Raw genomic sequence first — 25,834 nt, forward strand, 5'->3', positions numbered from 1 at the left:
AAAGGTAGGTAGAGCTGGAGCTGTTCCTTATATTATTCTTTGGCTTTGAGATGTTCCATACTAAAAATAGTTTTAAATTTAAAAAAAGTTAGCAATCCCACCTCTACTGATCAATAGAAAATAATAAGGTCTCCGGGTAAATTGCCTGCAGGAGAGACTTTGGCCTTCAAAGTCGGTCATCTCCAGACCATGACCAGCTTGAGCCCTGTAAGGATCTGGTACCCAAGGTGTGTGACAGGCACCTGTTTGGAGGAGGGTTTCCAGCCTTGAGGGCCCACAAGAGGTTTTTGTGAAAGTCACCAACTGTCCCTCCTCAACAAGATCCCTGGCAAGGGGTGGATTTGGAAGGCCATTGCAGAAACCCTATTGGAATGAAGAAAGCTTCATAATGGTCAAAAAATTACGAACAACCTAAATGTCCATAGACTGATAAATGGGTAAATAAAATGTGGTCCATTCTTACTGTAGGACAATATGCAGCCATGAAAAGGAGGGACACACTGATACGTGCCACAATCACGTGCAGATGAACCTGGAAAACATTACACAAGTAAAAGAAGCCAGTGGCAGAAGGCCACGTGCCACATGAACCCAGTTATATGCAATGTCCATCAAATCAGAAAGCAGATCTGTGGACGCTGAGGATGGGGAGTGGGGGAAGAGAGGGGCTGACTGCTAATGGGTACAGAGTTTCTTTTTTGAGTTCTAGAAATGTTCAAATGTTCTAAAATTAGATTATGGTGATGGTTTTATAACTCTGTAAATATACTAAAAACCACTGAATTTTATACTTTAAATGCGTGAACTTAATGATATGTAAATTCTTTCAATAAAGCTTTCTTTAAAAAAAAAAAAAAAAAGCAGATAGAGGCACTAGGCTGAGCTTTGAATTTGGAGGACTGGGTTCCGCTTCTTGCCCTGGTGGGTATAATCACACTGAAACCCTCCCTGTCTCCACCCAGATTCCAGATCAGATAGAAGCTCATCGAAGGACCCCCCTTCTGCCCCTTGATCTCCTTGATCTGAAAATCCAAAGCCATTTCCTGACTCAGGGCAGCTCCGATAACCCAGCACCGCTCCCTGAAGAACACAGAGATGGGACAGAGTCAGTCCAAATTGCCCAAATCCTTTTCAAAACTCACAAAACCGCAAAGGCAAAGGCGGTTTCCTCTGCCCAGGGGCAGCCAGGGAGCACATCACTGCAAAGGTGGCTCAGGGATGGCAGACCGCCTCCAACACACAGCGCATGTATGAGGTACCCCCGCTCATTAGGGAGTGGTGAGGAATGGTACCCCAAGACCAATTCCAACCCTACACACCTCCCAAGTTGGTCTCATTCTTAAAACAGGTACAGACCAATGGATGCATCCAACTACCCAATATTTCCTAAGCATCTATTCTGTGCCCAAACAGGCACTTTGCCAGGAATACCACCATGAATGAGACATGATTGCACATTGGCTTTGTGGAGCTTGAGGTCTAGCACAGAAGACAAGATTGACTAATATGAATCAAAGGATCAATTAATTTCAGTGAGTACAGCGTGCAGGATGCCTCATCTGGAGCAGGGAGGGAGCCTGGTTTGAAGAAGCGATGCTCTGGAAGTGCACGGGCAAATGGAAGCCAACTGGACATGCAAGGGAGGAAGGGTGCCCCGGGCAGAGGGAAGAGCCTGAGCAAAGACCACGAGGTGGGAGCAGCATGGAGCCCTGGAGTCTCTGCAAAGAGGCCAGAGCAAGGATCTGCAGCCACAGAGAGGGGATGACCCAGACCATGCACCATCTCACGGACTCAGGAAGAGCCTGATTTTGTTCCAAGGATGGTGGAAAGCCACTGAGGCAGTGGTGGGTCTCCAGAGCATCCTTCTGGCTGCTGTTAGAGAAGGGACACGTGGGGCAAGGGAGGAAGCAGCGGGATGGACCAGGAGGCTGGAAATCATCCTGGTGGGTGGTGGCAGCGGCTCGGCCCAGCAGGAATAGGCAGAGGCACCCAGCAGGCTGGACTCGGTGTCCTCTGAAGGTGGCTCCCACAGGTTTGCAATGGATGAGCTATGGGAGACTAGAGAGAGAAGCCAAGGATACCTCCAGGGTTTTTTTGTTTTGTTTTGTTTTGTTTTCTAGTTAACCATTTATGAGGTGGGTAGAATTGAGGTAACCAGCAAAGCTGATATTGACAACAGGGTGGGTGTGATGCTATTTCCTGGGTGGGGAGGATCAGAGCAGGGAGGGATGAGGCAGAAAAGAGGAGGAGCCCCGTTTGACAAGCAGCCTTTGGGGTGATGTGGAAGAGTCTGCTGCCCTGGCTCAGCAACCATTTGATACTCACAGGCACCGTCTACTTGATCAGGGCAGGCAATGGAAGGGCACACGCTCATACCGGTTGCAGATGAGCATGGTCACGGTTCCATCGTGGCCTTTCCATGGCTCAAGGGGCAAGTGTTAAACCAACTGTGGTGGTGGCTCTCCTGAGACCAACCCGCTGTGGGGCTTCAGCTCCAGGTTAAACCCAACTTCTGAAGGGCTTTCCAATCCAACCAAACACACTTTAAAGGCATCCAGAGTGCGTAGCAATGGGATTGTAAATTGAAACCAACCACTGGCCTGAGGCTACTTCTTGCAGGCACTTAGACGGTTAGCTCAATTCTGCAGTTTTCTTATGCTACCAACTGCTTTCCTAGGGCCCTGGAGAGCTGATGGGCCAAGAACCTGGATGGTGGCAATGTCAGCTCCACAGGCACGGAATGTGCCTGGGAGGTCGTAGTCTCCCAGTACATAAATATCTGTTGATGAATAAATGAATGAATGTGCATGGCGGAGCCTAGCCGGGCAACTGCCCTGCTCCAGGAGTGAAGGCTCAGCCTCCCCACGGCCCAAGTTGGCTCCAGGCTTTGTGGGACTGAGGGGCTCACGCTGTCTGTGCTGCCTCAGTCCCCCAGGACAATCTGGGTTCTTCTCTGGGACTCCAGGGAACTCTTGTTCACCCTTAATGTAAAAATAACTCATTCAGCAAACTTCAAATGCTTACGAAGAACTGCTCAAGCCACCCTCTCAGGCTAAACTCATAGGGGACCATCCAAAGAGAAACAAGAAGGCAAAACACCAGTGTGGGAGTTCCAGGACCCAAGGAAAGATGAAGCAAAACCACCACTCTGGCAGAGGCCAGGTTCGTCAGGTGGGCAGCCGCGCCCTCTGCTGGTCACCTGGAAAAACAACACCTGAAGTAGTGGCGGGTGGGATTGGTCCTTGGACCTGGCTTGATGACATAGCCTTGAACTTCACTTCCTGCACCTTTGACCACATCCCTGAGGGACTCTCTACCTACAGCTGTGACCATAGACTACCCAGAGTGGTGCTCAATGCAATGCCAACCAAGGCTTTTTAAAAACAACACACCCAGCTCTTCTAGAACCAAATCCCTGATTTCACCATTCACGGCCTCTGCCCTGAAGGGCACTGGCAGCCAGAGTCGCCCTGAAAAAATGTGGTGTGAGCATCCCATGGCTTCCTGGAGATGTGCCCAGCCTTCCTTGGGGTCAAGTCCACTCAAGCTGTCTAGGGCAGGAGCCACAGACCCAGGCACAAGATCAGGTCCCAACATTTTCTGACTGTGTGGCCCTGCTGAGCCTCGGTGTATACTTGAGAAGAAGAGAACCTAGCTTACAGGGTTTGGGCATTTGACGTAGCACACAGAAGCCCTCAGTATGCTTTCACCATTAGCAGAACAAAAAGTTCCTTGTGAGAGACCATCTGCCCTTTGATATTCTCCTTCCGTGCCCCCAGCACATCCAGGTGACTGGGAGAGCGGCCTATGAGGCAGCAGAGATAGAAGACAGAACCCAGAGCAGAGAAACACAACCCAAAGCAGGGAGGCTTTCGACAGGGAGGGTGGAAAGCAGCCCCACTGGCCCCTGCACTCTTGTGTCATGGGCCACTGACCCATCTTGTATGTTGTCAGCACAAAGCTATAGACCTCCAGGTGACTTTTCCTCCATCCTGGGTCCCCCCACACAGTGACAGATACTGCATGCTCCGACTCTAGCTAACGAAAGGAGAGGAACAGGCTTCTGGGGCCTCTGGGAACGACTGCTGATAGACAGAGAGAGCCACTTACAGAAAAAGCATTTGTCACCATTGCAGGTGCAGTTTGCAGTCCTGACTGCATTCCTGCTTCCTGCCCTGGAGTGCCCTGTGGGGCCTGGAACTACAGCAGCCAGCCTGTGACCCTGCAGCGACACACACGAGGATGAAACGCTAACAGCAGAGAAAGACCTTGCACCTGTCTCCCTCCTGATCTCTTGTAAAGGGGCCAAACATCCTGCTGGCATAGGCCTCTGATAGTAGGGTTTTCATTTACTTAACACTTCGCTCTTACCACGTGCCAGCCATTGTTCTAAAAACTTTACAATGATTGACATGGCTAATGCTGAAACTACCCAAATCAGGTAGAACTGTGATTTTCCCATTTAGCAAATGAGGAAAACGAGAGGCAAAGTTCTTAAGTACCTGCCCCAGGTCACAAACCTGCAAAGCCAGGACTGGATCCCATGTCCTCAGCTCCAGAGCCCAGGCCGTTATTGCATCAAATATACCCCAACTCACACAGGCAGGAACTTCATGCTTTTGTTGGGCCCCCCGAAAAGTCACTGACTTGATGATGATAAAGGAGGAGGAAGTATGAAAGGAAGAGGAGGAGGTAACAAGATTAATGCTGATAGCATTTTTGTAGATCCTAGAGCTTACCAAGGACCTCGCATGCATTGATTTATAATCTTGTGAGGTTGGAATAATCATCCTCTTTTTACAAACAATGAAGTTGAGGCTCAGACAGGGTATCTAACAAGGGTTACCAACAGGACAGAAAAGGGCTCCTACATTCCTTCCATAATACCAGCTCCAGCTCCTTCCTCTGGCCTCCCCAACCCACCAAAATCTCTACCAGCAACCCCAGCTTACAAAGAAGACATTTGCTCAACAAACATGCACCAAACACTGACTCCATGCCAGGCCCTGTCCTGTGTGCCGTCAGGCATGGGATGGCTTGGCCCAGTCTGCATGGTGAAGGGGTAAGCCGTGTCCAACACCATCACAGCATGGAGAGGTAGGAGTGTACGGAGCCACTGGCCAGGCTGGGAAGCTCAGGGAAGCTCCAGGAAATGGCCTTGTTGAGTACCTGCTATGCACCAGGCACTGGTGATCCAGCAGTACACAAAACAGATGCAAAAATACACCACCGCCCTGCTGAGCAGACCTTGGAAGGACACAGAGGAATTTGCTGAGCAGACACACAAACTACGTATGCCAATGTCCAGAGGTGTTACACGCAGAATAACTCATCCAAATCAAAGATAATTGTCAGACAATAAGATGTTTTTGAAGTTTTTAACCTAAGAATTTGAACAGGCATTAAATTGTGCTATATTCACAAAATGAAATACCATACAACAGTGAAATTAACCAGACAAAAACCCGGGTAGGTATCACAATATTCTGTTAAAGAAGACTATGTTCTATCTCATTCCATTTACAGAAGGTTCAGTACCAGGGCCGGGCATGGGGGCTCATGCCTATAACCCAGCACTTTGGGAGGCCAAGGTGGACAGATCTCTTGAGGTCCGAAGTTCAAGACCAGCCTGGTCAACATGGTGAAACCCTGTCCCTACTAAAAATATACACACACAAAAATTAGCCAGGCATGGTGCTGTGTGCCTGTAGTCCTAATTACTTGGGAGACTGAGCCAGGAGAATCGCTTGAATCTAGGAGGTGGAGGTTGCAGGGATCCAAGATCATGCCACTGCACTCCAGCCTGGGCAACAGAGTGAGCTCTGTCTGAAAAAAGACAACAAAGAAAAATAAAAACCAAACAACACTACTTGATGATGTTAGACTGCAGAGAATAGCTACCCGTGGAGGAGGGGTTTTGTTAAGAGGGGACACGAGGGGGCTTTGGGATCCAGGTTATATTCTGCTTCTTGAACTGCGTTCTGCCTACAGAGGTGTGTTCACTTGGTGAAAATTCATCAAGATGAATGTTTACGGTATCTGCACTTTTTAACAGGTATCTTACAGTTAAGAGTAAAAAATAAAAGTAAAGAAGAAAGGCAGAGCAGACTTCAGAGCAAGAGAAGCTACCAGGGACAACCAAGGGCATTACATAATGATAAAGGAGTCAATTCTCCAAAAAGACATAACAATCCTTAACATGTACGCACCTAATAACAGACGTCAAAATACATGAGGTAAAAATAGACAGAACTTCAAAGAAAAAAATAGATGAATCCAGGATTAAAGTTGGTGACCGCAACACCCGTCTATCAGAAACGAACAGACCCATTAAGCAGAAAATCAGTAACGACAGAGTTGAACTCAACAGCACCATCAATCAACTGGATGTAACAGACATCTATAAACCACTTCATCCAACAACAGTAGAATACCCATTCTTCTCAAGCTCACATGAAATATTCACCAGGATAGACCATATTCTGGGACACAAAATTCACATTAACAAATGTATTTATTTATTTATTATTTTTGTTCTTATTTTGAGAGGCTGGAGTGTGGTAGCGTAATCTTGGCTCACTGCAACCTCCGCCTCCCAGGTTCAAGCCATTCTCCTGCCTCAACCACCCGATTAGCTGGGACTACAGGCGTGCGCCACCATGCCGGGCTAAGTTTTGTATTTTTTAGTAGAGATGGGGTTTCACCGTATTGGACAGGCTGGTCTCGCACTCCAGACCTTGTGATCCACCTGTCTCGGCCTCCCAAAGTGCTGGTATTACAGGTGTGAGCCACCATGCCCAGCACAGTAACAAATTTAAAAGAAATTATACAACATCTGCTCTCAGGCCACAGTTAAATTAAACTAGAAATTAATAACAAAAAGATAACTGGAAAATCTCAAAACGTGGAGATTGAACAACACACCTCATGTGCCACATAGGTCAAAGAAGAAATCTCGAGTGAAATTTAAAAATATTTTGGACTGAACAAAAATAAAACACAACTTATGAAAATTTGTGAGCGCAGTGAGAACAATGTTTAGAGTGAAATTTGTAACACGGAATGTATATCCTAGAAAAGAAGAAAGATCTAAAATCAGTTATCTGAGGTTCTACCTTAGTAAACTAGAAAAAGAAGAGCAAATTAAATCCAAAGCAAGCAGATACAAAACTAATACAAAATTAGAGCATAAATCAATGAAATTCAAAATAGAAAATCAATAAAATCAATGAAACCAAAACCTGGTACTTTGACAAAACATCAATAAAATTGTTAAGTCTGTAGCCAGCTTAACTAAGAAAGTGAGAGGACACAAGTTACTAATAGCAGAAGTGAAAGAGGGAACACACATTGCAGACCCCATGAACATTAAAAGGATAATGACAGAATACTCTGAACAATTCTATGTCCACAAATTTGATGGCCTAGATGAAAGGAACTGACTCCTTGAAAGACACAATCTGACAAAACTCAGACAGATTTTCAACATTGTGTGTCTGTTTAACATTGTTCAAGTTCAACTAACGCCATAAGACAGGAAAAGGAAAAATAAAAAGTACCTAGATTAGGAAGGAAGAAATAAAACTGTCTTCATTCACAAATGACATGAAAATCTATGTAGAAAATAAAAAAAAAAACTCGACCAAAAAGCCTCCTGAAACTAATAAATTATTGTAGCAAGGTTGCAAGATACAAGGATAACATACAGAAGTTAATCTCTTTCTATAAACCAGCAATGAGCAAGTCACCCCCCAAAAATAAAATACCTAGGTATACATCTAACAAAATATGTATAAGATTTGAGGAAAATGACAAAACTCTGATGAAAGAAATCCAAGAACCAAATAAATGGAGAGAGAATCCATGTTCATGGATGGGAAGGCTGCTTAATATTGTCATGTCAGTTCTTCTCTATTGGATCCATAAAGTCAATGCAATCTCAGTCAAAATCAGTTGTGACTATTCACAAACTGAATCTCAGATTTATATGGAGAGGCAAAAGGCCTAGAATACCCAACACACTGTTGAAGGAGAAGAACAAAGTTGGAGGACTGGCATTCCCAACTTTAAGACTTACTATAAAGCTACATTAATCAAGACAGTGTGATACTGGAAGAAAAACAGACAAATAAATCAGTGGAATTGAATAGGGAGCTCAGGAATTGATCCACATAAATATAGTCAACTGATTTTTGACAAAGGATCCAAGACAATATAATGGAGAAAAGGAAGTCTTTTCAACAAATGTTCTCAAACAAGTGGATATCCACATGCAGAAAAATAACTGAATCTAGACACAAGCCTTAAACCTTTCACAAAAATTAATTCAAAATATATCATAGAACTAAATGTAAAACATAAAACTGTAAAACTCCTAGAAGATAACACAGGAGAAAAGTCTAGAAAACCTTAGGTTTTGTGAGGACTTTTTAGATGCAATATGATGGCATCATCCTTGAAAGAAATAATTGATATACTGGACTTCACTAAAATAAAAAAAGTCTACTTTGTACAGACACTGTCAAGAGATTGAAAAGAGAAGCTGAAGACTGGGAGAAAATATTTGTAAAACACATACCTAATAAAGGACTGTTATCCAAAATATACAAAGAACTCTTGAAACTCAACAGTAAGAGAATGAACAATTTGATTTAAAAATGGGCCAAAAGCCTGAATAGATCACCCCACCAAAACAACCTACAGATGCTAAATAGTACATGAGAAGATGCTCCAAACATTATGCCATTAGAGAAATGCAAACTGAAACCACAGTGAGAGACCATTGCTCACCCATCAGAATGGCCAAAGTCCAGAACACTGACAATACCAAATGCTGGTGAGAATGTGGAGCAACAGGAACTCTCATTCACATTCACTGCTGCTGAGAATGCAAAATCGTGCAGCTACTTTAGAAGACAGCTTGGTGGTTTCTTACAAAACTAAAACTCCTCTTACCACACGATCCAGAAATTGCCTTCCTTGGTATTTATACAAAGATGTTGAAAACTCATATCTACACAAAAACCTGCACACGGATTTTTATAGCAACTTTATTCATAATTGTCAAAATTTGGAAGCAACCAAGAAGTCCTTCAGCAGGTGAGTAGACAAACAAACTGTGGTAGATCCAAACATTGGAATATTATTCAGTACAAAAAAATGAGCTATAAAGCCATGAAATGATATGGAGGGAATGTAAATGCATATTGCTCAGTGAAAGAAGCAGATCTGAAAAGACCACACACTGTATGATTCCAACTCTATTCTGTTCTTGAAAAAGGCAAGATTATGGAGACAATAAAAAGATGAGTGGATGCCAGGTGTTGCAGAGAAGGAAGAGAGGAATGAATAGGTAGCACACAGAGGATTTTTAGGGCAGTATCTCTATGATACTATAAGGAGGGGTAGGTGTCATTATAAACTTGTCTGAAAATTGAATGATTTTGTCTTGGAAAAAAATGAATGAAAAAAACTACCATCAGAGTGAACAGGCAACCTACAGAATGGGAGAAACTTTTTGCAACCTACTCATCTGACAAAGGGCTAATATCCAGAATCTATGAAGAACTCAAACAAATTTACAAGAAAAAAACAACCAACCCCATCAAAAAGTGGGCAAAGGATATGAACAGACACTTCTCAAAAGAAGGCATTTATGCAGCCAACAGACATATGAAAAAATGTTCATCATCACTGGCCAAAGAAATGCAAATCAAAACCTCAATGAAATACCATCTCACACCAGTTAGAATGGCAATCATTAAAAAGTCAGGAAACAACAGGTGCTGGAGAGGATGTGGAGAAACAGGAACACTTTTACACTGTTGGTGGGACTGTAAACTAGTTCAACCATTGTGGAAGACAGTGTGGAGACTCCTCAAGGATCTAGAACTAGAAATACCATTTGACCCAGCCATCCCATTACTGCATATATACCCAAAGGATTATAAATCATGCTGCTATAAAGGCACATGCACACATATGTTTATTGCAGCACTATTCATAATAGCAAAGACTTGGAACCAACCCAAATGTCCAACAATGCTAGACTGGATTAAGAAAATGTGGCACATATACACCATGGAATACTATGCAGCCATAAAAAAGGATGTGTTCATGTTCTTTGTAGGGACATGGATGAAGCTGGAAACCATCATTCTGAGCAAACTATCACAAGAACAAAAAACCAAACACCACATGTCCTCAGTCATAGGTGGGAATTGAACAATGAGAACACTTGGACACAGGAAAGGGAACATCACACACTGGGGCCTGTTGTGGGGTGGGGGGAAGGGGGAGGGATAGCATTAGGAGATATACCTAATGTAAATGATGAGTTAATGGGTGCAGCACACCAACATGGCACATGTATACATATGTAACAAACCTGCACGTTGTGCACATGTACCCTAGAACTTAAAGTATAATTAAAAATAAATAAATAAAATTAAAAAAATTTAAAAATGTATGAATTGTTCTAAAGAATGAGTGAATGTACATCACCAATGATACATCCTAATGTAAACCATGGACTGTGGGTGATCTTCCTGCGTCCATGTGGGTGCATCAGTTGTAACAGATGTACTGCCCTGGTGGGGGATGTTGATAATGTGTGGGGCTATGCATGTTGGGATGGGGGTCTATGGAATATCCCTGTACCTTCCTCTCAGTTTTGCTGTGAACCTAACACTGGTCTTAGAAAGAAAGAAGGGTCAAGGTTTAGAAATACTGGTGCAAAGGCCTGAGTGGAATAAGGGAATCAGCCATAGGCACAGGGCTCTCTAAGGAAAGAGCATGCCAGGCGTGGGAAACAGCACACACAAAGGTCCTGCGATGAGATCTTCTTGGAAGACATTTGTAGGCTCATACACAGCAACTACTGTGATACACTGTTAATAGAAATATCAAGGTGTGCGGAAGCATACACAGAATAGGAATGTTGTGTGTGTGTGTGTGTGTGTGTATTTCAAAAGCCATGCACAAAAGTTTTGTGTAGACTTTCCAGAAGGATTCAGAGGCAACACTGGTGACCTCTTAGAGCCACGGCACTTCTCTGGGAGCAGCCAGAGAAGACCCAGAGATCTGGAGAGTTGAGGGGCAAGAGAAGCTGATTTTTGCCTTACGTCCTACTGTATTCTTTATATTTTTACCATATATATCTATCACTTTATAGAAAAACAACACAAAATAAAGTAACAGAGGCCTTGGCCCTGCTGCGGGGAGCCACATGGCTTCTGCGGCGACACTCTCGGCCCTTTAACATTCACCGTTCTCCCAAGGCCATGGGCGAAGGGTCTGGAGAGCTTTGCAGAAATGGAGTCTCAATGGATCTCAGTGGGTCTCAGTGGGTGAGATCAGCCATGAGCTCTCCCCCAGTGGCACTGCATTGTGGGAAAAAGAAGGCAGAATCTCCTAAAGAAAGGAATTCGCCCTGGCCCCCATGATGAGGAGCTGGAGTTGCTGGTGCCCCAAAGTGGTCCCTGGTCCACCTCACCCAAAAACACTTCAGCTGTCTTCCTGAGGCCTCAGCTTCCTCATCTGTCCCCTAAAATACCCACCAAGTTCCCCGCATGGTGTCACTCAGGAAGATGTGGAGGCCAAGACCAGAGCTGGGAGATGAGTGAGGAGCCTTGCCCGGGTGGAGACCTGCGAAGTGGACGCTGACGGGAGCCACCGGAAGTGGGGAACTGAAGCACTGGGGCGCCGTGGGAGGGACTCTGATGGGACTCTGATGGCTCAGCCTGGAGGGAGGAGCAGGTGCCTTCGGAGAGGATGAGATGTGTCTATGCGAGGGATGGGAATGGCCAGAACCCTGTCAAGGGCAGGCTGGGGCTGGTGCAAATTACTGGGGAGGCTGCCTCATCCCTGGCGCTGCACTATGCGCTAGAATGTTCTACGAGAATGAAGATGGTATACGTGGCACGGTCCATCATGGAAGCCACAAGTGTTGAGAGTGCTTAAAATGTGGTGCATGCTGCAGAGGACCTGAATTTTTAATTTCATCTCATTTTAGTTCATTTAACATTCAAATAAATTTCAATAGCCACATATGGGACATGGGTCCTGCATAGGACAGCACAGCACTCAGAGATGACGACCATTAGGTCATGAGGGCCCCACCCTCATCAGTGATAAGTGCCTTATAAAAGAGGGTCCAGGGAGCCCTGTGTACACCTTTCGCTTGTGAGGACGTAGCAGCAAGGAACCACCTCTGAGCAACTGGCACTCACCAGACAGCAAATCTGCCGGCACCTTGATCTTGGACTTTGCAGCCTGCAGAACAGTGAGCAATAAATTTCTGCTGTTTCTAAATTATCCATCTAAGATATTCTGTTGTTGCAGCCAAAAAAGTCTAAGACAGGAACCAGCAGAGCTCCTCGAGGCCACAGATCCAGGGAGCAGGAGGACTGGCGTGGATCTGTCCCCTCAGGCCTCCTTCTTAACCACCAGGCTTTACCCCCTGATCCCAGTGAAGGAAAGAATAAACAAACAAACAGGTAAAGTTGAAAGTCTAACACCAAGTGCTGGTGAAGATGTGGTGAAACAGGCACTGCAGATGCTGGATGGGACTGAAACCAGCAACCAGGATGACTGGCTGCATCTGCCCAAATAGAAAATGTCCTGTCCCAGCTCATCCAGTTCTTGTCATCTACTCCAGAGAAACCCCAAACACAGGAAGGTATGCATGAGGCCAATCAAGTGGAAACAACCTAAACATACCTCAAAGCAGAACGGCTGCCCTGTGGTATATCCACACTAGGGAATAGCACTCAGCGGCTTCCTTGTACTGCAAAAGATCTTTGTAGTCTAACATCATTGGAGCTCTTATTTCCTGGGTTAGTAAATAACATAACAATGCCATAATCACTCATGGAGCACACACACTCACGCACACACATGCACACATGAGTGCACACACACTCACCAGTACCATATATTCCCACAGATACATATGACTATGGAAGCACAAGGTGGATGTTCTGGGCATCCCCGTCCTCCATGGTGAAACAGCTGCCTACAGAAGCGGAGAGAAGAGCCTAGAGTCCACGATGGCGACTGTCCGAGCTCCCTGTGCCCCTACTCAAAATGCTTTCATTTTTGCCAGAAGGAGGAGATCATGAAACACTTACATAATTAGAATGTTAATAATAAATAAAAGAGCAAATCTATAACCCTCTTCTAGAATTAGCATTGTTGTATACACTATTAGGTGTTTACTTCTTTTCTTTAACTTTTAAAGGAAGATCTTTCATGTTTAAATAATGCCCCTTGTCACCCAAACATGTTCTCCTTCTGCCAGTTCAATGTGGACGTTTCCTATGTTTCCTGGATTTATATACTTAAGACAGTTGTTTCTTTTCCCAGCAGAGTCCATGGAGCTGGGCTTACGGACTCACCACAGCACAGATTCGTGCCACCAGCACCCCATCGCAGCAACTGTAGATTAAGTACTTTACAGAGTAACCATTCAAAAGCAGTCTCGTAGCCCGAGCTATAAATTACCGAAAATCCATAGCACTAGGCTTATAGGTAGTGCTTTAAAAATAGATCTTACGTTCTGCAGCCGTAGCAATGATGATCCCAAGAATCAACCTGTACAAAGCTATAAATAGTGACGGCCGTCCGTGTTTGCACAGAAGCTGTGATCTCTCTCGGCGCCCACCATTCATTAAAACCGATGAGCGCACTGAAGCTGGTGGGTCCGCCGGGATTTTGCATTTGGGGAAAGCAATTATTTAGGCAATTAAATTCTGGCGCCCTCACCGGCCTTCGCCCTGAGATATTAACAATAGTGCAAGGATTTTCCAAAGCCCACGGGGGAATAACATTCACTTCTCTATTTGGCAGAGGGCTCTGCTGTCCCGCAACTTGGGGTGTGACAAAGATTACCCTGGTACTTCAGCCTGCAGTTTGGGGTCACGGACCCTGCTGGTTCTTTTCAATTGCTACTTGGGGGAATCTGTGAGTCTATACCTTGTGGCATAAAAGGAGCCTCCCTGTTCCTGGGGATGGGCCCTGGGGGGCCGTCAGCAGCTGGGAGTGAAGGTGCAGACATTAGAACAGGGTAGGTTCTGCTCCCATGGAAACCTGGGACTCACAGCAAAGATGGGAAATAGACCCTTCATTCGGCAACGGGCCTTGAAGACTGCAGACTCGCCAGGCTGGAGGAGTGTCCCTGAGACGCAGGCTCTGCTTTATATTTGATCATTTGAGTCTCTCATTCGCTGATTCATGTGCCCACTCATTCAACCAGTATTCACTGAGCACAGGGCCTGTGCCAGGCATGGGGGCCAGGCCGCGGGGGTGGGGAGTGGTAGGGCAAGACTAGCAAGCACAGGGCAGTTGGAGAGGCTGAGAAGCAGCCAGGGGTGAGGGGTGGGGCAGTACTGGGGAGATAGCGGGAGGCTGAGGATGGGGACAGGCCTCAGGACTCAAAGGGCCTCTTGACCCAGCATGAGTAGAAGCATGGATCTTATCTTGGGAGAGACAGGAAACCTGGGAGGGTCTCCAGCCAGGAAGAGCTGAGAGCAGACTGACCTCTCCTGGAAGGGTGCTGGGGCTGCCAGATAGAGGATAAAGTGGACGACAGCAGAGATGGCCCCAGGGACCAGGGGGGCGGGGCTGCTGCATCGGACAGGGAGAGATGGGGCAGCCTGGACTGGGACAGGGGCAACGGAAATGCTGAGCAAGGGGGCACATCCCAGATTTGTTTTAACTATATTCAACCAAGTCTTTTTATCAAAAGCACCCTGCAGCTAAATCTGTAATAAATGAACAAACTTCCTGTGCACTATGACTGCTACAAATCAGAGTCTCACATATGAGTTTATGTGCTGGTTAAGTGAGAGGATGTTTGTTTTACTGTGAGGTTCCTCCAGGCAGCCCTCAGCCACCATGAGGTTCCTCCAAGCAGCCCTCAGCCACTTACCCACAGTAAGGACAGCAGAATTTGAGAGCCATTCATTCCCTCAGGACTCCTGACCCCCGGTGACCTGATCAAGCACCAATGTAGGCACCAATGTGAAGGCCTTTGGTTATAATCAGGAGACCTGAAGATATGGAGATGAACCTGGAGGACCCGATGGGCCTCATGGAATCACTTAGGAAGCAGAGGGGAACGCAGGAGTGGACAGGGTGGAAGGGAAGGAGGAGAGATTTGAAGGCTGAGAGGATTCAGCCACCCTTGCTGGCCTTGAAGGTAGACATGAGCCAGGGAAGGCGGTGGCCTCTAGAGCTGAGAACCAAAATGACCTGGGCCCCAGCCCCAGCCCCGGCTCCAGCTGACAGCCAGCAAGAAAATAGGGACCTCAGTCCTACAGCCTCAAGGAACTGAATTCTGACAACCACCAGAACGAGCAGGAAGTGAATTCTCTCCCAGAGCGTCTGACAAAGAGCACAGCACTGCAGAGACCCAGAGAGGGAAGCAGGCAAGCCCACCTGCACCCATGCCCCACAAGCTGTGTGTGGTGACAAATTGGTGCTGCTTTAGCCGCTGAGTTGGTGGTAAATTGTTCTGGCAGCAATAGACATCTCTCCTGTGATCCTCCTGACCAGCCATGAACACTGGGTTTCGGAATCACACTCCATCCACGAGGAAAGCCAGGCTCAGAGAAGGGTGAACATGTACAGGGTCACACTGGGACCCGGGGCAGAGCTGGGGACACCCCACATCTGCCTCCTGGCCCCAAGGGTCCTTCTCCCACCTCTGTGCAACCTGCATCTCCTCCACCCTGCTTAGACGATCCTCAGAAGGTACACTCATATCCAACATCAACTCAAGACTCTAACAAAGGGAAGAAGCCACAGATGAGGACAGATGGAGAGAACCACCCGTGTCCACCTGTAGGGCATACGGGGTCCCACCTGTGGGGCATCATATCCCACCTACAGGGAAAGGCTCTTTTCAGTCAGCAGCCTGCTCATTTCCAAGACAGGCACCCCACAAGGACAGCCAGAGTTGGGGCATCTTTTAAGGGCTTCCAAAGCAGGCAGTAACGACAAGCATTGACCTGCTGTCAGACACTTTCCAGAACCAAAGGGATATAATATAAATCCAGGTTCATGAGAGACAGGATCACAGAACGACCAAGAATCCAGCAGACTGTCCAGGCTCAAATTCAGCTCACCAGCTGCGACCTTGGGCACATTACTCCATCCCTATCAGCCTCGGTTTTCCTCACCTGTCAAATGGGGTCCCACCAGGTCGAGCCCATCTCCCACAGAGATGTGTAGATGAGTGAGCAGGACTGAGGACAGGCCCTGGCTGGTGTGGCTATCACTGTCCAGTGACTGCAGGGTGGCTCCTCTCCAATCCCACACTGCAGTGACTCCCAAGCAAACAGCACAAATGATCAGTGTTCAATATTCTGCACTTTCACCCGTGACCACAATACTCTAGGTCGGAAATCACAGTAATCTACAAATAAGAGGAATATCTCCTTATTTTTTATTCTCCCAATGTTTAACCAAACAGTAAAAAAATAATGGAGTTAATTTATCATGATTTGTCATGGATTATAGGAAAAGGCACAGATAGCAAAGCCATTAAAATAAAAATAGAAATCGAACATGCACCAAGCCTCGAGTGCAGGAGCGTCCCGGTTACCAGAACTAGAGTGAATTGGGGTCGTTAAGGGGATTTAGTCATGGAAGATGGAGAATGTGCAGTTCTTACAGCTGTTTCGGACACTCGTAAGTGGAGAGACGCAGTCCTTAGCTTGTATTAGAAACCTCATCCAGTGAAGAGAGTCTATTTTTAGTGTTTGCCCTCTGGGGGAGTGGCAATGAACTTAGGTCCAAATGTGCAATGTGCAGGGGGCAGGAAGTCTGTGCCGGCCTCCACGAGGCAGAATGACCACAGAGCAGGCCAGGGCAGGCCACCTGGAGGGAGGCTTGGATGGAGAAGGGCTACCAAGGGCACCTGTCAGGTGACAGCACGAACACACAGGTTGGGTATTGGAGAAGACGTCCAGGCAGGCCTGTGCATTCCCATCTCCAGGTCTGCTTGTAGAAAAGGTGTGTAAATCATTCAAGACAGTCTAAAAATACGACATGTTTTCAGGAGGAAGAGCCAGCTTCCACCGCTGAGAGACTCATGCAAAGAGGCCACATGCCCACTTCCTGTAACTTGACAGAGATAATGTTGCTAAATTAGGAGATTCTTTTTGCTAAATGGCTTTCCTTTAGGGAGAAATGAAAAGCTCAATGTCAGAGCGACAGTACTTGAAGAAACTCCTGTGAGCCGCAAGGAAGGGCCTCTGCACGGGGGTGAGGAGAGGAGGCCTCCCTGCCACCAACCCCACCTCCCGACCATCGCCTCCTCATCATGCTCTCCGTTGGACACAGAGCTTACAGCACACCCACTAGGTGCCAGGCATGGGGTGCATGCCCTGCACACAAAAATGCGCCACTCACTGGGTTTACCTTTGGTGGAGCAGATGGATCATTAACGAGAGTGAACAGGGTGATTATTGTGCCGGGGTCCCCATGACCACCCCCAGGTTGAGTGATTCACTAGAGGACTCACAGGACTCAGCTGTAGCTGTACTCACAACTGTGATTTATGGCAGCAGCAGGCAAAGCACACCCAGCAAAGAAAAACGTGCCTGGGGCGAAATCTGCCAGAAACCAGTCACAAGCATCTGAGGGTCCCTCCCAGTGCAGTGACATTTTTGGTCACATCACCTCCAACCTCATATGTTCTTCTCGCAGTGTGGCTTTGCAGCCTCCCGCTGAGAGGTGGGTTCACGCCGACCCTCACCCCGAGTCAGGGAAGACCGATTCTAAGGCAGAAGCGGGACTGCGATGTCCAAAGCCAGATCATAAGCGGTGACGGAACTTGAGTCTGTTTCTCTCGGGTTGCTCACTTCTGCACCTCAAGCTGCGCATGCAATAGCCCGAGTGGAAAGGACCTGAGGCCCTGCTCACATTCCCAGCCGAGCTGTCAGGGGCTGAACTGTATTCCCCCTAATATGTATATGCTGAAGTTTTCATCCCCAGTGTCTCAGAATGCAATATTTGGAGAAGGCATTTTTTAAAGGGGTGATTACATTAAAATGAGGCTGCTGAGGGGGTGGGGAGTGGGCAATCCAATCTGGTCCTTATATGAAGGAGAGATTTGGACGATAAGAGTTTACAGGGGGAAAAGCTCACCCCAGAATAGGGGGTGAGAGGCTTCACAGACGAGATCTCACTGCTGGGCCTTGACAGATGGGTACACTCCACAGGAGGCCAGGAGCCTTCTGGCAGGAGGAGCAGCACGGGTGAAGGCCGGGGAGTGAAGGTAAGAGGCCTGGCTTAGACGGAGGGGTAGGGGCTGGGAGCTGGAGGGCCTCCTAAGCCTCTGGTCAGAGCAGGGCTGTGCTGAGGCTGGCACGCTAGGTTGAGGGAGATTACATTCATAGATACAAGCACACATACACTCATGCACGCGCACACTCATGCACACACTTGCTCATGCACACACTCATGCATGTAATACTCATGCACACACTTGCTCATATACACACTCACGCACACCTTCACACACACTCCTGCACAGCTTCACACCCTCACACACATGCATACACACACAGGCATGCACACTCCTGCACAGCCTCAACCCTCACACACACACACACAATCATGCACACACAGGCACGTGCACTCATCACAGCTTCACACCCTCACACACACAGTCATTCACACACAGGCACATACACACTCTTGCACAGCCTCACACATGCATACACACACACAATCAGGCACACACAGGCACACGCACTCATGTACATCCTCACACTCTCATGCACGTTCACACACACTTGTCCTTAAGGGCACCACCCAAGGCACTGAGGCACTGAGGCACGGAGGCACTGTGTTAGGGCTGCCCCGTTGCACACACAGGCACCAGTACGACACCTTCTTGCCCACTAGCTCACTTGTGTTTCCTTTGGCCCACACAGTTTGCGACTAAAATGCCTGGCACAGGAACCTTCCATAGAGAGCCCCCCGGTCTGGCCCACTTCGCAGTGTGAGGCCCAAGAGCTGCTGAATTCCCTCCGGGAAAGGCCTTCCACAGGTCCACGCATGAACCGTCCCTGGTGACTGGTGCACCTAAGTAGCTTTCCTGAAAATACTGTAATAACGCAAAATCGACATTGCTCCAGGTAATCTAGGCCACAAGGTCACCAGCTTCCAAAGGGCAACTCCCCCTGCCCAATGCAAAGCCCACAACGCAAACTCCGGGCCAGCCCAGAGAGGGCCAGACCCCCGGTCCTCCCATCCCCACATCCCAGCCAGCCCCAGCCCAGGCTAGGAGTCCTATGCAAGGGATGTGTATCGTTGTTGTTTTCCTTAAAGTAAACCGCTACCGAAGTTTGGTAGAAATCCCGAATCAGAGGAGGGTTCCGGGAAAGCCAGCGCCCTGGGCTTGTTAGGAGTCAGTCCGAGGCTGCTGGTGGAGGCGGGCACGCAGGGAGCCTCCCTCCTGGGGCCGGCCCTGGGAAAGCAGCCAGGCTACGAGAAGGAGCATCCAAATTTCTCCACACAGCTGGTCCCTGCTTGGGAAATGTACAGCCAATTGTCAATCGTATCAATAAAACCATGTAGGCCACCAGATCAGACCAATTTTTGCCCAAAACCTGCTCTGAGTTTTGGTTTGGAAGCCATGGTCCACTTCGCAGTTAGGGATAAAGTAAATTGACTGGATCTGTCCCCACCCCCAGACCACCTTTCCTCCCTCTGCTCCCTCAGGGCTAGGAATCCCCACCAGAATCAACAGACCCCTGGGTTAAACCCAGTGACTCCTGTAATCCTTATTAAAACCCTGTATTCTACCTCATACTGTTCATTCACACACGTTATAGTAGATTAGAAAAATAAATGCAAAGAAAAAGCTATACAAGCCTCAAAAGGAAACGCAGAGGGATGTGTTTCTGAGCAGCCTTCCTGGTATGCCCCGGGCCGAGGACTTCTCAGGGTGCAGGACTTTCAGAGCTAAAACCAGGACCCTCCCTGCTACACTGAGATAAGCTGTTCACTCGAAACTCGAGGCAGAAAAGGGTTTCTTAAGACACAAGAAGCAAAAACAAAGAAAAAGCTGGATACATTTTACCACATCAGAACTAAAAGCTTCTATTCAACCAAGAACACCATAAACAAAGTGAAAAGACACACAACAGACAGAACACGAATATTTGCAGCCCGCGGAGGATTGGGTTCCAGATCAGATTAATGGCGCTCACAAACCACTCGGAAACACACCAACGACCCCCTGGAAAAAGAGCGCAAAGTAAATGAAGAGGCAACACTCAGAGAGTGAAATCTAAATGGCCAAGTCACATAAGAAAAACTCTCAAGCAATCAAGGCAATGCAAATTAAACAATGTGATTTTCACTTCTCTGAAGGATGGGCAAAATTTCAGAATGTGAATGTATCAAGTGCTGGTGAGAGAAACGGGTACCTCCGACACTGCTGTTGGGAGTGACACAGCCACTATGGGAAACAGTCTGGCAATAGCAGCTTACATTTAAAATGCACTCATCCTAAGCCCCAGGAGTTCCATTCTTAGGATGTGCCTTATAGAGAAACGCTTGTACAGATGCATCCAGCGCCGCATGCAGGATGTCCCCTGTAGCACAGCCTGTGACAGGATCTGAGAAGGACCTCCATGGCCATCGGTAGCAGAAAGGTGAAAACAGCCATGGAATATTCTAAAGCAATTAGACAGAACCTACGAAGCCAGATAACTCTCCAAGACACACTGCAGAGTGAAAACAGCTTCACAACGAGAAGTGCTGTGTGATGCCATTTCTTTAAAAAGCACATGCTTATGTCAAGAAAGTTTGGTGGGAAATGCCATGAATGGTAACAGTGGCTTCCCTGGGGAAGGGCGAAGGGTGGGGGGCGGGGGGAGGATTCATGTTCCAGAGGGATTTGAGCCTTATTTGCAATGTTTTCAATTTCTCACTTGGAGGATGTATTCATGACATACTAGTGTAATTAAATATATACGTGTATGTGTTTGAGGGAGTAATTTTTTTCCAGAAAAACTTATCCCCTGAGCTGGAGACCACATTATCCATTCATCCCATAAAATATTTATGGAGTCCCAACTACAGGCTAGGCTTTTGTTTTTTTTTTTTTTTTTTTGAGACGGAGTCTCGCTCTGTCACCCAGGCTGGAGTGCAGTGGAGCAATCTCGGCTCACTGCAAGCTCCACCTACTGGGTTCACGCCATTCTCCTGCCTCAGCCTCCCGAGTAGCTGGGACTACAGGCGCCCGCCACCACGCCTAGCTAATTTTTTGCACTTTTAGTAGAGACAGGATTTCACTGTGTTAGCCAGGATGGTCTCAATCTCCTGACCTCATGATCTGCCAGCCTCAGCCTCCCACAGTGTTGGGATTACAGGCGTGAGCCACTGCGCCCAGCCTAGGCCATTTCTAAAGATTGGGGATCACTCCTTTCCCTTCAAACAAAAATGGAGCGATCAACTTAGTCATCAGCAAAGTTCACCAGCAGACAGCAGTCCTTAAAGTAATGGGGTGACAGCTGCGTGGGGATTTGGGCTAAGCGGTGAGAAAATGTGAGGCTCAGAGCAGGCGAAGGAGAAGCAGACCTGAGGGGCCACTGGCTGTGGGGAGGTGCTTGGCTCTCACAGGTGTGCCCTGAGCACCCTGCGGGGAAAGGAGAGAAACAAGATGTGTAGCCAGGTCACACCTCTCCCAGGGCCTTCTCGAGCTGCCGGGACATCATGACTCTGCCTTTTGCCTCTAAGCACACATTGGTCACAGGAAAGGAAACTGAAGGCTGCAGGGTGATTTGCAATGCACGGCGGGTTTTGCAGGTCAGGTGAGCACAGCTGTGGGGTTCTTGCACTGCCATGTGGGAGTTTGTGATCCCAGAACCCATCTCCTTCTGTGATCCTCCTGATTTCCTACTGGAAGTCTCAGGCTGGCTATGGCGGGGATGCCAGCTCCATTTCTGGACTGGAGGAGACAGCTAGGTCTTGGTCGTCCAGTCCTCCCCACTCCCTCGCTCCAGTAAGTGGTTCAAGGGCCAGCGATATGACCCAGCCTGAGTCCAGGACAGACAAGGAGAGGCTAGCTGGAGCTACAGACGCCCAGTTTCCTGAATTAACAGACAGCCCTTTTGCTTCTGTGTGTCTAGTCCATTTCAGTCACTTGCTACCAGAAAAGCCTGCTAAGTCCAGCTGGTTGTCATTAAGATTTCAAAAGAATTGGGCAACTCCAGACCCAATCTGGGTCTTCAGAGTTATTGCCTTCAGGGAGCCTTGCCCAGCCCCGACTCTGAGCTGAGCCAGGGAAACAAGGCATTAAATTTCAAACTGTCTTTTGCAGCCCCTAAAGCCACAACTTTTAATGAGCATCAGCTGGGACATGTCATGATATCATGGATCACGCCTTTCCCTTCAAAAAAAAATTTAATAGGAAAAAAAAACTCACTTAGTGCAGAAATAACCCACTACGAGTCAGCGCTTCGAAATCAGACTTCAAAGTCTGGAAGAATGAGTGGTTAATTTGTTCCTAAATTAATGCAGCCCTGGCCCCAGAAATAGCACATTATCCCTTTAAGGGTGAGAGTTAAGATTCTCAAGCAATCTCCAGGAAGTAGCCACACAAATCAGGGAAGCCGAGCTTCAGGTGGCAGCTGGACAGATCCTCCTGGTTCCAAAAGGAACGAAGTCAAAGGGATCTTCTCGAGGTCTGGCATCAGAGTGCCCAAAGAGTTGTGGGCACACCGCCTGGTTCTTCCTTGGGTGCTCGGACCCTTGCTCCAAACCAAAAACTTGGCATTTGCACTGGGGTCCTATCTGACTCAACATTGAAATGCCACATTGAAACCAAGAAACCCAGCCACACTCTCTGCCTTAGCCCCCTCCCAAGTGACCTCCTTTAAGTGCCAGCCCCATTCTGATGAATCTCAGATTGCAACCTCCAGACCAACCACCGCCCCAAGCTCCAGACTCAGACGTGCGATGGCCCAGTATACACAGCCCCTCCAAATCACCATGGTCAGCACGGAATGCGTGCTTCCTCTCCCAAACCTCCTCTCTCCATGGAAAGTGAAGGAATGCACTGCAGAAGCCTCCCACCAGTCTCCCTCCTCCCCCACCAAGCCTTCCACACCCCCATAAACAGCACCACCATCCACCCAGTGCTCAGACCCCAAACCGACATGGCATCCTGGATTTAGGGTACCCAAGTCATGAGCAGGTCCTATCAGCCTCCTGTCCTCCAAGCAGCTGGCAACTCCCCTGCTGCCATAACCTCCAAATAAACCTGCGGCCACACAGCGGCCACGAGGAGCTTTCTCTCAGACACAGAGGGACATGCAATTCCTCAGCCTAGAACCTGCCATTGGCCTCGGGTTGCACATGTAAAACCCCTAGGGACTTATGATGGAGGCCAAGGCCCATGGGCCACCTCCCCAAACTCAGCTCCCTCCAGTCCCCTAGCTGATGGGCTTCCAGCCTCAACTACCCTCCTGTTCCCCAGTGCCATCAAGTGAATTCTCACCTCAGGGCCTCCCTGCTCCCCGCAGCATCCCAGCATCTAGATCAGCGCCTGAAGCATTTTCAATGATGAATAATCATTTGCTGACCCACTGACAAAATGCTCTGCTTTCTCCTTGGGGAAAGTGGGTCAGCAGTGGCTGAGCCCTGCCATCCATCCATCAAGGCCTAGACAGAGGCTGCAGAACTATTTTAAAAATGCCCAACCACTGAGGAGCACAAGGAACAGGTGAGGAGTTGCGTAATCACTGCAGGCAGAACATGGGCTCCTGGTGGCCCTAAACACACTGCCAAGCTGCTGAAGGTTAAGACTGGGAACGCCCTTTCCCAAAATTCAACCCAGAATACACCTCACTGTGCTCAGTACTCATGCATTGCCAAAAACAGGGGTGCTTTGGGGGAGGACACTGACACTCGTGGACACCTACTCTGTGCAGGCAGTGGGGGAGGGGCTTCTGCCCCATTAGAGGGGGGCACCCTAGAGGGGCCCCATCTCCCTCTCTTTCCCAACTGCACCCTGGGAGCTCAGCACAGGGACTGGCGCTCAGTAGGTGCTCAATATTCCTGATGAGTGGATTCAGCTGCCCATCCTCTGTGCCTGGGCTAAGCTTCTGCCATGAGCTTCTCCTCCAAGGGCACCACAGAAGGCCTGGCAGAGAGTGGGCCCTCAAGTGTCCCCCAAATCCCCATGTCCCCCTTTCTCGACTTTGTGACTCCACGTATCCCTGTATCTCAGGGTTTCCCAACCCCAGCACTAGCCTGTGGACTACACCATTTATCGCCTCGGGGGGAAGGAGGGCTCCTGGCAGTGCCGGACACTTAGCAGTGTCCCTGGCTTCTGCCCACTGGGTGCCAGTGGCGTTCCCCCAGGTGTGACAACCAGAAATGTCTCCAAGGGAAGGCAGGATCAACCCGTTTCGAGGCACTGAAAAGAACCACTGATGGATCTAAACGAGCATTTCCCGAATGGCCTGATCCCAGAGTTTCCTGGTGCTTTGGTTAAAAACACAGATTCTCCCAGGAGATTGCAAGGGGCAGGCCTGGGTGGGGCCCCTGGAACAATCTGTAATATGTGCGCCTGGTATCCTCACCAAGGGCCAGTGCAGAAACACTGGCCTAGCTCTCCTCCACCGCATCCGGGTTCTGCCTGCTGGACACCTGGTACTCATGCACCCACGGCCACTGAGCACAGGCAACACACTAGCCTTGTCACCAGGAGGCCTGAGGCCGCTCCCCATCCTCAACTCCTCTTCCCTGGCCCAGCTGGGGCCCTGGCCATTTTCTGGATTCCTCAGGCCCCTCTTCCTAGATCCCATCCCTTGAACTGCAGCTGGACCCTCTCCAGGGCCAGGTGTCTGCCAGCAGGGGGCGAGGGGCCAGCCCCACATGGGTGGAGGCCAATGGCCCTCCCTGGGGAAGAAGAGTGAACAAGCGCAGAGCCCTCTCTTGGGTGGCCAGCGCTGTCCATATGATCCCAACTGCCGCCCCCAAGACACAGGTATTGGATCACCCCCATTTTACAGATGCAGAAACTGAGGCGCAGCAAGGTCAAATGCCATGCAAAAAGGCTCATGCAGCTGGCAGAGGGGAATTCCAAACCCCAGACTGCCGACCCCCACGCCAGCGCTTCTGACCCTGGCCGGCACTGCCCTTGTTTAGGGAGAGACTCTGGTGACTTTGCTGCGGGGGGGCGGTAAGACTGAGACCCGGGGCGCCCACCTCTGTGGCTGGGGGCGCAGCGGGCATCCTGGCCACCCGCAACGGCCAAGGGCAAGGGATCCAGGAGGAGTCGTCCCCCAGCGCCTCGTGCCCGGCCGGGACCCCGGGCCCCCCGTCCCGCGTCCCCTCCCCGCGGCGCGCGCTTACCTTGTGCAGGACCTCGGGCGGCGGCGGCGGCGTCCCGGGCCCCGAAGGCGCTCAGCAGCGAGCGCAGGGGCGCAGGACAGCGGGCGCGCCCCCCGCCACGGCCGCGCATCCCGCCGGAGGGCCGCGGAGCGCAGCCGGGGCCGCGGGGAGGCGCCGGCGGGGCGGGACCGGGACCAGGGCCGGGGGCGGCGCCGCCACGCGAGGCCGGCCCCTCCGCCGGGCGGGGGCTCCGAGGGGCGCCGCTGCGACCTTGACCCGCCCGGAGCTGCAGCCTGGCCCGGGGGAGCGGGAGCGGAGACCTCAGCGCCGCGCCCCAGGCCTTCCAGGGACGCCCTAGAAACGTTAAAGGGACAGCCGGGCGGGAGGTGTAGCCGCCGGTTCCCGGCGCTGTAAACGGGCAGCAGAGCTGGAGCCGCTGTGGGGCGGCGGGCGAGTCGCTTGGCCTCTCTGA

The 25,834-nt window shown here is 49.1% G+C and overlaps 1 protein-coding gene across 2 annotated transcripts in view; it reads right to left on the reverse strand.

Annotated features, from left to right (window-relative positions):
• The window catches only part of LOC116463287 (phosphatase and actin regulator 3-like), a 271,936-nt gene extending 246,401 nt beyond the window's left edge, over positions 1 to 25,535 (reverse strand). Inside the window, exon 1 of one of the 2 annotated variants that reach the window (XM_032146324.2) lies at positions 25,384 to 25,535. In XM_032146324.2, coding sequence (XP_032002215.1) covers positions 25,384 to 25,492 — 109 coding nt within the window. In that variant the 5' untranslated portion in view covers positions 25,493 to 25,535. Of the gene's footprint in view, positions 1 to 23,521; positions 23,582 to 25,383 lie in introns of those variants that run through there. The other variant, XM_032146327.2, reaches the window with a different exon arrangement.
• Positions 25,536 to 25,834: the final 299 nt, after the last annotated feature.

Source organism: Hylobates moloch, unplaced genomic scaffold, assembly GCF_009828535.3.
Source record: "Hylobates moloch isolate HMO894 unplaced genomic scaffold, HMol_V3 SCAFFOLD_32, whole genome shotgun sequence".
Classification (NCBI taxonomy): domain Eukaryota; kingdom Metazoa; phylum Chordata; class Mammalia; order Primates; family Hylobatidae; genus Hylobates; species Hylobates moloch.